This window comes from Colobus angolensis, unplaced genomic scaffold (genome assembly GCF_000951035.1).
Source record: "Colobus angolensis palliatus isolate OR3802 unplaced genomic scaffold, Cang.pa_1.0 Scaffold259, whole genome shotgun sequence".
Lineage (NCBI taxonomy): Eukaryota > Metazoa > Chordata > Mammalia > Primates > Cercopithecidae > Colobus > Colobus angolensis.
Genome location: NW_012115810.1, coordinates 2930559 through 2943622, shown reverse-complemented (window position 1 = coordinate 2943622; position 13064 = coordinate 2930559). Strand labels below are relative to the sequence as shown.

At 36.1% G+C, this 13064-nt stretch overlaps 1 protein-coding gene across 3 annotated transcripts in view; it reads right to left on the bottom strand.

Moving 5' to 3' along the window:
- Positions 1-13064, bottom strand: part of FAP (fibroblast activation protein, alpha) — a 74384-nt gene that overhangs the window by 7703 nt on the left and 53617 nt on the right. For all 3 annotated transcript variants that reach the window (XM_011947093.1, XM_011947092.1, XM_011947094.1), the window contains 4 exons: positions 11253-11351; positions 10702-10771; positions 9773-9967; positions 4987-5041 (listed from right to left, as the gene is read on the bottom strand). In XM_011947093.1, coding sequence (XP_011802483.1) covers positions 4987-5041; positions 9773-9967; positions 10702-10771; positions 11253-11351 — 419 coding nt within the window. The remainder of the gene's footprint in view (positions 1-4986; positions 5042-9772; positions 9968-10701; positions 10772-11252; positions 11352-13064) is intronic.

Below are 13064 nucleotides of genomic sequence, written 5' to 3'. Positions count from 1 at the left end.
TTTGGGATGGATAATTCTTTGTTATAGGGGGCTGTCCCATGTATTGTGGGATGTTTAACAGCATCCCTGGCCTCTACCCACTAGATGCCAGTAGCACTCCCCCAGCGTGGCAATTAAAAATGCCTCCAGACGTTGTCAAATGTCCCAAGGAGCAAAATCGTCCTGGTTAACAACCACTGTCATAAACTGATACTTCTTAGGCACTGTGGTGGGCACATAGTGAATATTTATCAAGGAGCTAAAACCAGGGCTAGTGGGCTTTGTTTTATGTGAGCCAGAAAATGAAAGGGGAAGATAAAAAGGTTTCTTCCCTATTTCTTGAACTTGATAATGGAGAGTAATGTGGGATTTGGAGCTTATTGACCAATTGACTCCAAAAAATATTGTTGGGTATGATGTATTTCCCAAACCACTATACTGTCTAAGACTTCATGGAAACACATATATTCTTCCCTAATACAAAACGCAGTAAGAGCTAAGTAACCCTTATGGTAGTTTTCAATGTCTTTCTCTTTTCCATCTCCAATTTGCCATAGGTCCCTGCTTATTATATTGTATAAGAGCACACAGAGATATGACCTCTTCCAACTGCTACTTCACTGACTAATTTAGGCCTTTAATACCTGTCCCTGGTATTACTGCTCTTCTAGCCCCTTGGCCCATCCTCTTCCCACATCTCAGATTATCCTCCACTTTGCAGCCAAGATTATCTTTCTAAGACACCAATATCTCGCCCTATTGACTTCAAGAGCACTTAAAAAATTGATGTCCATAGAAAACATTGTCAATATGTGTTCTGGGATGGTGGAGGAAAAAGGAATTATGGAATCAAATACTTTTTGGTAATACTGTGTTAAACAAAACTTGACAGTATTTTTTACTAGTTTTTCTAGAGCCTATATACACTGTTACATAGAATTCGTGATTTGCCAAAGTATTAGACTATAGAACATTTTCCTGAAAAATCTCCTGGTACTAGTGAGACACATTCGAGGGGAGACATTGATTTATAGGATTAAAGTCAGTTTAAACAACATCATAGATGCTTGATGTGGCCAGGCATTGTGCTAAACAAGCACGATTCTAACTCTGTGCTCAGAAACAAAGCAAAAATGAGACACAGTCCATTCCTTTGATGAACTTACATTCTTATGGGAGAAACGAACAGACAGACAAGATACAACATGGTAATTCCTGTAAGAGAAATACAAAGAGCTTCTGGAACACAACGAAAATAATATCTGAGTTGAATCTTAAAGAGCAAGTGTGAGTTATCCATTTGGGAGTGAGGAAAAGGTGGGGAATGGAAGACAAGAATGGACACTACAGATGCGAGAAACAGCACGTACAAAACGTGGGAACAAAGAAGCACGGATATAATTTTTCTTTTTTTTTTTGAAATGGAGTCGTGCCCTGATGCCCAGGCTGGAGTGCAATGGTACGATCTCGGCTCACTACAATCTCTACCTCCTGGGTTCAAGTTATTCTCCTGCCTCAGCCTCCTGAGTAGCTGGGACTACAGGCACATGCTACCACAACTGACTAATTTTTGTATTTTTAGTAGAGACAGAGTTTCACCATGTTTGTCAGGCTGGTCTCGAACTCCTGATCTCATGATCTGCCTGCCTCGGTCTCACAAAGTACTGGGATTACAGGCATGAGCCACCGCTCCTGGCCATAATTTAAATTACTCAAGGTACAGGTAAAAGCAGCAAGAGATGAGATTGGAAAACTAAGCTGGAGTCAGATTGCCAAAGGCCTTGCATGCCATGAAAGGTATCTGGGCTCTGTGTTGCAGGCAATGCAGAGTCTTATAAAATACATAAGCAAAAAAGCCACACAGTAAACATTATTTTGGAATGATAACTTCATTAGCCACATTGGAGCTTGTGAGGCCAAAGCAGGAGGATAGGTAAGAAGCAATTAGAATAGTTAAATTGAAGCATGCAACCTGTGCTCCATGGACCCAAACATCAGCATTATCTGGGGTCTTGTTGGAAATGCAGACTCTCGGACCCCACCCCAGAAGCACAGACTCAGAATCTCTGGTGTCTTAACAAGCTCTCCAGGTGATGTTTGTGCAAGCTAACGTTTGAGAATTTCTGGCTTAAATTACAAATGAAGAAACTCAAACTAAGGCAGTGTCAGTAGGGATGATGAGAACAGACTTTGATGTTTAAAGGTAGAATTGACAGAACTTACTAATCAATGGAATGTTGAAGTCAGAAACAGGGGGAGGTTGAAAACAGCTCTCAGGTTTCTAATTTGGGCAAATAAGTGTGTGGAGAAGCCTTAATGAAGATTAAGACTTGTTTTAAAATAGGCCTTAACAAGTTTATCTTAGGCATAAGTTGAGGCCCATGTGAGACATGTGGGAGAGATAATCAGCAGGCATTTGAAACATGGAGCACAGAAGAGAGGTGTGTGCTGGTGCCAGGGACCTGGAAGTCATCATCATCTTTGACACCACAAGCGTTTGCAGAAGGAAAGGAAGACTAATGACAGTCAAGGTGAGATCCAGACCCAGAAAAACACCAATATTTAAATAATAAATGGAGGCTGGTGCCGTAGCTCATGCCTGTAATCAAAGCATTTTGGGAGGCCAAGGTGGGTGAATTGCTTGAGCCTAGGGGTTTAAGACCAGCCTGGGCAACATGACAAAACCTTGTCTCAAAAACGATAAAAGGAGGAGTATTAGCCTGTAATCCCAGCTACTCGGGAGGCTGAGGCAGGAGAATCGCTTGAACCTGAGAGGTAGAGGTTGCAGTAAGCCGAGATTACACCACTGCACTCCAGCCTGGGCAACAGAGAGCAATTCCGTGTCAAAAACGAAAAAAGGAAAAAAAAAAAAAAAAGGTATAACAATCATAGAGGCACAGAAGAATGAAGAGAAAGGTGTCACAGGCATGCACAAAGCCCCCTCTCCTTTAGGTGGCCTAAGAGACTGTCTATTGTCTGTATACTTACTTATTCAGACTCATTTCCTATAATTTCCTCAAGATACTTTAGACTTTCGAAGTTTCAGGCATCCCTGGCCAGCTCAGTCTCCCCATGTGCACCATGCTCTTTAACTCAGGTCCTGGGCAATGTGGTTTTCACTGCCTGGAATGCTCCGTTCCTCAGCTATCTTCACCAATCTCAAATGCTAACTTATTTTGGAATCCTCCCTTAGCTCCCACAGCCATAATTATCCACTCTTGTCCCCCTGTACTCCACAGCAAGTTGCATCTCTCTTAACACTTGGAACATTGCTGAGCCATTGCTTATTTTGTTGTCTGTTTCCCCCACAAGAGGGCCAGGACTATGACTTACTCATCTTTTCATCCCTTAAGGAACCTAGTACAAGACCTTGTAAAAAATGTACTATGTAGATGAAAGAATGAACAAGTCAGTGATTAGACAGATGGATTAATAAACATGTCTTAAACCTGAAGAGCTGATTTTAAAACCCAGTATAGTATTAATGTCTTTATCCACATACTAGTTCCTTCTGCTCAGATGTTATATCACGTGGCAGCCCATTTCTTACTTTCTTTGCTTAAACTTGCTCTCAGAGTCGACCTCACAGTCATCACCATGTTGGAAAGTAAGCAATTGAGGGGTGGGGGTTTTAATGTACTATTTCAGTGGCATTTGCCCAACTAGATGCAGTGAGAATCTATTATTGAAGAATTTCAGGCTGATAGGGATATATTTTTGGGTGATGAGTGGGTTTTTAGAAAATCATCCCACGTAGATGGTTTTCTACCAAACTAATACCTAGAATGTTCTATAAATAAAATAAAAAGTTCTACTTTATGGTTATTTCAAAGCCTGCAGCAAAAGCAAAGTCCAACTCTAAGAGAAATGTTAATGATTATATGTACATGTCCAACTTAAAATTAGAATCTTTCAAGGATTTGCTTTAGGAAACTTTATAAAAATGGATGATAGGGAAGGTATTATCTGGAATATTTCACTATAGAAATATTTCATTTATTTCTACTCATTTGAATTTCATTCTGTTTAGATATTTAACATTTGATAGTTTTAAGAAGGACCAAATGGCTTGAAGTAACAACTTTCTTCAAATTCCTAACAGCTCTTCATCTGGTCACTGAGCTGAGTGGAGCTGAATCTTGCAGATTCCCTTCAATATTGGGTTTCATTCCCTTCTTCTTGTGCAGGCCGCTCTCAGAGAAAACAGCCAAGAAAAACAACCCAGGCACAAATGGCTGCAAATTGACTTGCAAATGTACAAATTCAGACCAAAAAGTGAAACAGGAAATCTTCTTTGAAGGGTAATTATCATAATTTATAATGGGCAAATTTAAACTCTTTCCAATATTTCTCTAAACTTTCCAGTGACTTCATTGCCCATAAATGATAAGTTTTGCCACTTCCTTGAAATGTGTATTTTCAAAATATGCACAGCTCCTCAAATGTTAGAAGTTATCTTCATGACCTATAATTAAGAAACTAAATAGTACTTTTCTCCAGTTAGTACAAATGAGCATTCGGTCTAGTAAAATAATTTGATTGCCAAATAAAAAGAAACAAAATTAAACAGCTAAGATATGACTGCTAGGTGAGGTACTAAGGAATTTATATTCTGAAAGTCCCTGTGATTTCAAATTGTAGCTCCGATTTTTATAAAATAGAAATATAAAATAAAAGATATATATTTAACTTTAAAATAACGAAGGAAATTCACCCTCTGATGGATATGGTTCAGTTCAGTATGCTATAATCTAGTAACAAAGACTTAAGTAAAAATATGTCAATTATGAGTTAACTTACTGTACAGGGAAGAAAAGATTGAAAAAAAGGAACAAACACTTAAAACCACCATTTTGAAGCCCAGATTATCCAAACTGACTGTTTCCATTGACAGATTAAATTATGTTGCAACATTAACATTTCATGAGAAACCTTCTAAACGAACACTTTAGAAAATGATGATTGCTGAACTGAATAACAGGCATAAAAAAATATAAAACAACTCACCCAGCCCCATATGGCTATTCTTTTTTCATCAATGAAACCCATTTCTATGAATTTTCTAAAGTACAAGAAACAAATTTTTAGAATGTTAAGTGTGTACACATGACATTTACTTCATTACACAAGCATATTTAATCCAAAGATTTAATAGAAACGCTACATTTTCTTTGTTTAAACACATGCATAATAAGGCTGCATTTACAAATAATTAAAATAATATTATCATGTTTTCTGCAAAGAGATAAAAGGATTCTCTTACACTCTATTGTACAGTTATTGAGTGGTAATCTCAGAGCGATAAGACCTTGTATTCTAATCTTGGGGGCATACCTGAGACTCAGAGAAGCCAAGATACGGGGTCATAGTGACACAAGAAGTAGCAGTACCATTGAGCAGGACCAAATTTCCAAATCCCCAGCCATTGGAAAGAAGGATTTTGTTCTTGCTGCTTTAAATTATATTAATTTCTTATCATGTTGTTCGTTGAGCTGTTACTGATAATCACCACTTCATTTTGAGTGACATTTGAGAGAAATACACAACCCTCTTCCATTTCATATTTAGGCATCCTCCATTCATCATGCATGGGATCATTACATGTGTCTTTTAGAATATGGAAATAATTCCTTTTTAGCTCCATCACAGAAAAGCATTCATTTGAAAACTATTTTGATAATAACTCTTTCCTTAGGAGCAAGGGGCTACACTGAAGGACAACCTTTAAAAAGTCATGGGAAACCCTCAAAATTGAGGGTTTCAAGCTAATTTCTAACATGTTCCCCTGAGAGCTAGTGTTCTAGAGCAATTGTGATTTATCTGCGGATTGATTTCATAAAAACTCAAGAAAATCTCAGAGAAACAGAAGCCGGAGTGGAATGTAGCAAACTGGATCAGCCATTGCAGTAAACACTGTATGCAACAGTAACAGGAAGAAGGGGAGAAGACCAAAGGGAGACATATAGTCCCAGAAAAATACTATCTTCTTCCTTTCAATTACTGTTAATGACCTTCCTCATCAGTTCTTCTCTGGAAGTAGAACTGAGTGATTTTCATTACTTGAATAATGTAGTTTCTTAAAGGGATTTCACAGCAACCATTTCGCTCTTGCATTGATTCAACATGCACGTTTCCGATGCACAGAGGAGTTGGGCAAATGCCCGGGACAAACAGATGGGAAGAGGCCCCGTTAGTCACAGCTTACCCGACACTGATTCTGAAGGACACTGAGGAGTCTACAGAGAAGAAATGCAGTAGCAAATGGAAAGTTGCTACCTGTGTGGATGCTGCTCATGGTATAGAAGAGAAAATGTGCAGCAAATTGTGACACTTGAGCAATTCTTGCACAAACTTCAAAAACCAAATGAAAGAAGAGAAGGTTCACTTTCTCGTTAAAAAAAAAAAAAAATCTTGCTACTAGGGCTTGAAGACAGTTCTGAGAAATAAAGTCAATTGTGATTTTATGATCTCCCAGAAGCTAGCAATCACACTGCCTTACATCTGGGGTAAAAAGCAAACAACAGGTGATACATGGGAACAGGAAACTCTTAACAGCTCTCTTCCTAGGTTTATTCTGAAAGGATGACATTTACAGGAAAGGATAGTGCAATAGTTAACATGGAAATGAAACATTAACACTGAATGTGGCAGGACTAGGTTAAAGGTTAGCTAGATAATCTCAGCACTTCCAGACCGATGAGGCACTATAAAATTCACCTTCAAATTATGAAGAGCTTCCCAGAGGGTTGTAAATACTGTTGATAATGTGGTTATATCAACAAAATGTCAGTAAACAAATGAAAAGGATGTTTTTCTAATTTTGGAGGCTGGATGAACTTTATAACTTTTCTCTCATAAAGATGGCCAGAGGCCAAGGTAAACTTGGAATCCTAGTGATCAATTATTATCCTATTTTAGAAATATTCTTATTCATACCATCTATAAAAGCATGATAGAAAATTTCATCTCATGTAATTCTTCCCCACCACTAACCCTCAAGTTATATCAAATTGTAAGGTTGTGGGAATATCAAAAATGCCAAATACACTCCAAATGAGCAAAGTTGCCCTTATAACCACCAAAGTTTTTAGGGTCTCACATATGTATTATTTGAAGAGAAACCTAAAGAAAGCAGGTTCCAGTCTCCCTTATGTCTGTAGTTTCACAAGCATCTCTTCTGAAGCATTTTCTTTCATATAGACAGAAGTTATGAGATGATATGACTTCTTTTTTCCCCTACTTTGCTTTGTTTAAATCTATTTGCTGGCCTTGAGTAGTATTTGCTGTTGTTTCCAAATATGTACGTACGATTTTCTTTTGGTATGTCAAAAGCTTAGCCAGACTGCATTTTATAAAAGATTCAGGGGACAAATTTTATTCTCTGAGAGGCAATTTAAGGGCTACAGTAGAAGGATTGTAATCTCAATTCCCCAGGTCAGGCATTCGATGTCTGATTCCTAAAACACTTCCTTAGGAGGTATATTGAATCATCCCCAGGATTATTATTCTAAGTCAATCCTTTTTAGCTTTTGTTTTCTCAAAGCATTGGATTATAAGGCTTCCTTTTCACAGTTGCATAAGAATGATTTCAAGCAAAAACCAAGGCCAGCTCTGGCTGTCATCTCCACTGTTGTTTATAGGCTTTGCATGAGGCCAGGCAGCTGCCCATATTCTCTGGGGTGTTTACTAAAAGTTTGATCTAACAACAATGTTGTCCCTTCAGAGTGTAGGTGGCTTATTTACTTTTGCCAGATTGTAAGCACATTGAAAACAGAGATTGCAAATTGCACAATTTTATACAGAATGTACTGCAATGGCATGTATTAATATTAATATTTGATATGTTGTTAAATGGCTAAGTATATGGGTGAACATATGTTTTCCCTACAGCAGGAAGACTTTCTCCAGATTCCATCCTAAAAATGGCTCAGAGAAAGTAAAGGTATCCAATTACCACCTCTAATCCGTCTTCAATTCCACATACCAAAGACAAATTGGTGTTACTGCGAAAATCAGTAGAAGGTAGAATTTATGGTTTTGTGTCCTTTGTGTTGAACATCATGGCTCAGGTTTAAAATTTCATTTCATCCAAGGAAAATATTAAGAAGTTATTTCTTCTTAGGTTCAAATGGTGCATTTGTGGTGGTAAATAAACGCATAAAAGTATAACGACATATTTTGTTGTTACTGATGGGTTGTGATGATAATGGTGATGAAGACAGTGATTTTTTAACCAATGCCAAAATAAACCACTTTTTAGCTCTTTCAGCTTTGGAAAAGATCTAAATAAATTATAGATGAGGCATATTTTCATCTCTGTTTTCATGTAGTCCCAGGATTACATGTCCTTGATGTTTATTGCATGGCTTAAATGCAAATAGATGTAAGCCATGGTGCTAAAAATAAGTCCCTCATGGAATTAGGCTATAATTCTGAGGATGGCGTTAATATTCTCATTAAGGCACACTACAGTCTTTATATGAGAAACTGATACCTCAGTGGGGTTTTTCTTTGAACTATCTCCTCCAAACAAGTGAATAGTTGAAAGGCCAAAGTCTGAATCCGTAAGAAAGAGGGAGCTTCCAGAAACTGAGTGATAGCTACAGATTTTAGTGTTAGTAACCTACTTACTAATTTGTTATATCGTACTCAGATAGACTTTATTTTTTATTGAACATTTTGTGTGTTCCTAGAATGAAAGAAGCACTTGAAAATGTATGGGTTATGGACACCTTTCTATTTTTAAAAATAATTACTTGTGAGTCTAAACTCTTCTGCTTTGATTAGAGACAAAATTACAAAAAAGTGTTGTCTAGGCCTGGCTCCTGGCTGTTAAATACAATCTTTGTTCTGCATGTTGCAGTGAAATCTTTAAGTATTAAGGACATTAAGGAGATAAAAAATGTACTAAAGAAATTTCTAAATTGCTCTTTGCCTGTGAAACAGTGTTTGACCTTTAGATCCGCACATGCGTATATATTCATGACTGAGAGTGCAAGTAGCCTGCTACCTTTTAGATTTACGAACTATTATTCTCTAGCTTCACCTACTCATAACATAATAACAGAAATTCAACAACTATAGAGACATTGCAAGAATTATTTGCACAGTGTTTCTAAAAAAGCCACAATTTTGGTGCCTATGTAGTCCTGTTTCAGGAAAAGATGATTGAACCATAAATCATGGTTGAAAATACATATAGTTGAGAAGAAGAAATCAGATTAGGAATCTGTCTTACCCCTAAATGTTTTCGTAATGTAATTTCTGTTGTGTGAAATGACTTTGTTTTTGTCAAACGAAAATAGGCAAACAATTTCATGCTATAATGGTCGACTGATAGCAACTTTAACAACAAATGAATGCCTAACATCTAAAAGCCTGTAGTGCTGATAAAATCTTGAGCTATTTCTAAACTTATGAGGTAGAATCCACAATGCTTGAGCAAATTCAGATGTTTGTTTCCCTGAAGATATCATTAGAGTTCAAAGTTTTTCTATCAATTGTAAGAAATGGAACTAAATTAAAAGATATTAGAATGAATGACAACACTTCAAAAGAGGGTATTTGTGATTTAGCGCTTGAAATCATTTTTCTACACATTTATCAGCACTCTTCCATGAATACTTTTTTTTCATATTTGGCAAAAATACCCCTGTAAGATTAGTAATAATTTTAGACTAAGTTAGAAAAAGAGAAAAAAAAAAGAATTAAGTCATGAAGAATGGAGAAACACAATAGTGATTGCATGACTTTTGTTGCATGTTGACATCTGCTTGAATAAGAAGGTGCTCACCTGACAGCTTTAATCTGGTCTTCAACTTCATAAACACCCAACTTTCGATACACTGCATACAGGAGTTTGTCACCTTGGAAAGCTGTTCCTCGACCATCCACCAAGGCAATGACCATCCCTTCCTTACTTGCAAGATAAGATATCCAATTAACAGCAAATACAGACCTTACACTCTGACTGCAGGGACCACCATACCTAAAGGAAAAAAAAAAAAAGAATCTTTGATTTCTTTGTAAAACTCTATTTCCCATCCTGGCCAAGCATTGCTTCTAGTAATTCCAGTACAATTATGTGATAAAATAACAATGGCGTTAGAACTGGCTCAAAATCAAGAGGAGTCCAGGCTTTTCCCAGAGGTTTGCTACAAGGAAGTTGTTTTGGGACACAGCCTCTCCTATTCCCCAAAACGGATACATCTAGGGTTGGCATTTCAAGGAATATGTGTGGGTTTTTCGTCATTTCTGCCACCTGCCACTTGCTAAAAGCAGACATAAGATATACTAAAAAAAATGCATGGTGTTTTAAGCAAATTGTGTGTAGGTCAGCACTGATTTTGGGTGTGATTCCACTAAATGTATTCTATTCCTTTATTTCATTTCTAACTCAATTACATAAGATGTGAAGATGATTTACAATATTTTTTTGGCTGCAATTTCTCTATCTCAAAGGTATTCTGACACATTCGGCAAATTGCCATACAAAGGAAATTTAACACAGCCAATGCAAGCAAGTCCAGCTAAAATCTCAAAACTTCCTCAATCTATTTTAAATAGCCATATTTTATTTACTCTGATTAGTTGAAGAATATATAAAAACGGCATCAATAGGAACTGTTACCAAGGAGAATGGTTCATTCTATTTCATAAATGTGTATTTCATCTAACATATTTTCAGTAAATAGTTTTTACACCAAAGAAAATATTACATACACTTGAATTAGCAAGGGATACTTCTTTGATCTGTCAAATTGAGGAGGAAGAATCATCTTGTACCATAAAGCTTTGAGGAAAAAAAAAGGAGAAAAATCTTCATTCCACAGTACTCACAGCATCATTTATTATCTTTAATAGCAATATATGCCATAAAATCAATTTTCAACTACTAAATTGTTAAGAATTGAGGATATATTGAAAGTAACTTTTATTAAATTTTTGTGTTAAATGTATAAATGACTAGAAATCTTGAATTATTATTTGTTCTAGAAGGACACATTTTAAAATTAAAATTAGATAAGCTCTTTTTGAAAAATGTCAATGTGGAAAGGAAGCTATTGAAAATGTATAAGATCAACCATGTTCACAAACATATTAAAGATATTTAGTAAAACTAAAAATTGTTACCATAAGATTATTTTAAATGAAATCCTGTAATATTAATAGATCACAGAATTTGCACTGTAACGTTCACCCTATGCTTTTTTAAAAGCAAGAAAATTGCTCAGCTTCATATCTATAAATGAGAAGTTTTTAAAAGATCTTACTAATTTCATCTACTTCAAGTTTCTTAATTTCCTCTTTAGGCAGCTGGATATTTTTCAAAGCATTTTCCAATTCCTTGTTTTCTTCCAGGATTTTAATTTCTGAAAAAAAGTTAAATGTTCATTTTTAATCAATAGTATTTCCATAAACAATTTTTTCCCTTAAAATTCCTTTGACTTCAATATGGGTGAAACTGAAACTGTGAAAAGCTTGCTTAAGAAGTGAAGTTTCATATTGACAAATGTATTTATAATCAGCCTTTAGAGCATAATCAGCCTTTAGGAAGGACATCACATTTTAATCACTGTGTCTTTAACTAATTCTAATAGCATCAAAACACATTTTGAGCAAGATCACAGGAGCAACAACGTTTATTCAATCACGTTTTCCCATCTAAAACTGTTTTGTTTTTAAGTTTAAAGCCATGACCTAAGCAGGTGATATTTATTTTATCATATATTAAAATAAATGTAGTGGAAATACAATCTGGATTACTGGGGCCTCAAATTTAAAATGATTAATTGTGTAATTTCAAAATTTGTTTTTTAATTTTTAATGTGTAAAGTTGAATATTATTTCTGTGATTTTTAAAATCTTTCTTTCTTACACTTTCCTGTTGTACTTGATTAATATAGGATACTCTCCTTTTTTTGGAAATTGAATTATTGTGTTTGCTATTCTTTCAGATCCTTTCTCTCAAGGTAGTGATATATCTGAGTAAGACAACAATATATATTGTGTATACACACACACACTATGCTCTTTCTCTGTCTTAAATCTTTAAAAAATCTAAAACCTGCTATTTATACTTCAGCTCAGTTATATTTCACACTTTAATATTTGAAAAGGAAGAAATCCATTGATCTCTTAAATCTGTAGATTGGTAATACATGCAAATAGGTTTCTGGCAATAGAGGGCTTTTTATAGACTTTATTTTGAACTTGGGATTGACATCAGCATTTTCTAGGGAAAAGTTAGTCTTTCAGATAATATGTGGAGTTTTAGCTTTATATTTTAAAAGAGGGGCTGGATGACTTGTGAGGTATATTTATTGCTACAAAAGATGTCCATGGACTTCTTGTTTTTATGCCTTTTTGAAAGAGTGGTCTCTGAAGAGAGAGAGAGCTGGAGGAGTGCTTGTAACTATACTAAGTTTGCCAAACCACTTCTCTTGTAACTCTCAGTTTTCATATACTCATGGCATTTTGCTCCAACATGTTATATTTAATCTTAGCACAAGTATAGATGTTTTGGGTATGATTTGTATAAGATACATAATGAATTTCACATTAACTTTGGGTAATCCATCAGGGAAGAGATACTTGTGACACCTTAAAAGTTAAAACCAAAAAAGTAAAATGAATCCACAATTCTAAGTACAGCAGAGCCATCATTCTTGCGTGGATTCTGTGTGTGGAGCTGCCATGGATAAATAGACTCCTGTGTGGATCAAGCACACAGAGTGGCTGATTGATTGACTGATTACTATTTGTATTATTTTACCACAAGCACTGGGAGTGGGAGACAGTATCCGGGTGTTGTCACGTGCTTATGGCTTTGACTCTTTCTCTGTTCTGTTCTTAGCTCCCGAACTTTTCTGATACATGGCTTAATGAAATGCCAAATTTAATCTAAATGCTTTTAGGGTTCAGCATTTAGAGTTGCATTTTTATGGATAGTGAGTGGGCAATTTTTCCACCTCTTGGAGCACAAACAGAATCTCACAGGGGGCAGTAGGGCGAGTGAGAGTAGGCAGATGGGCTTCTCAATAAGGCTGTGCATTAAAAACCTATAACCTAGCAAGGGGAGTACA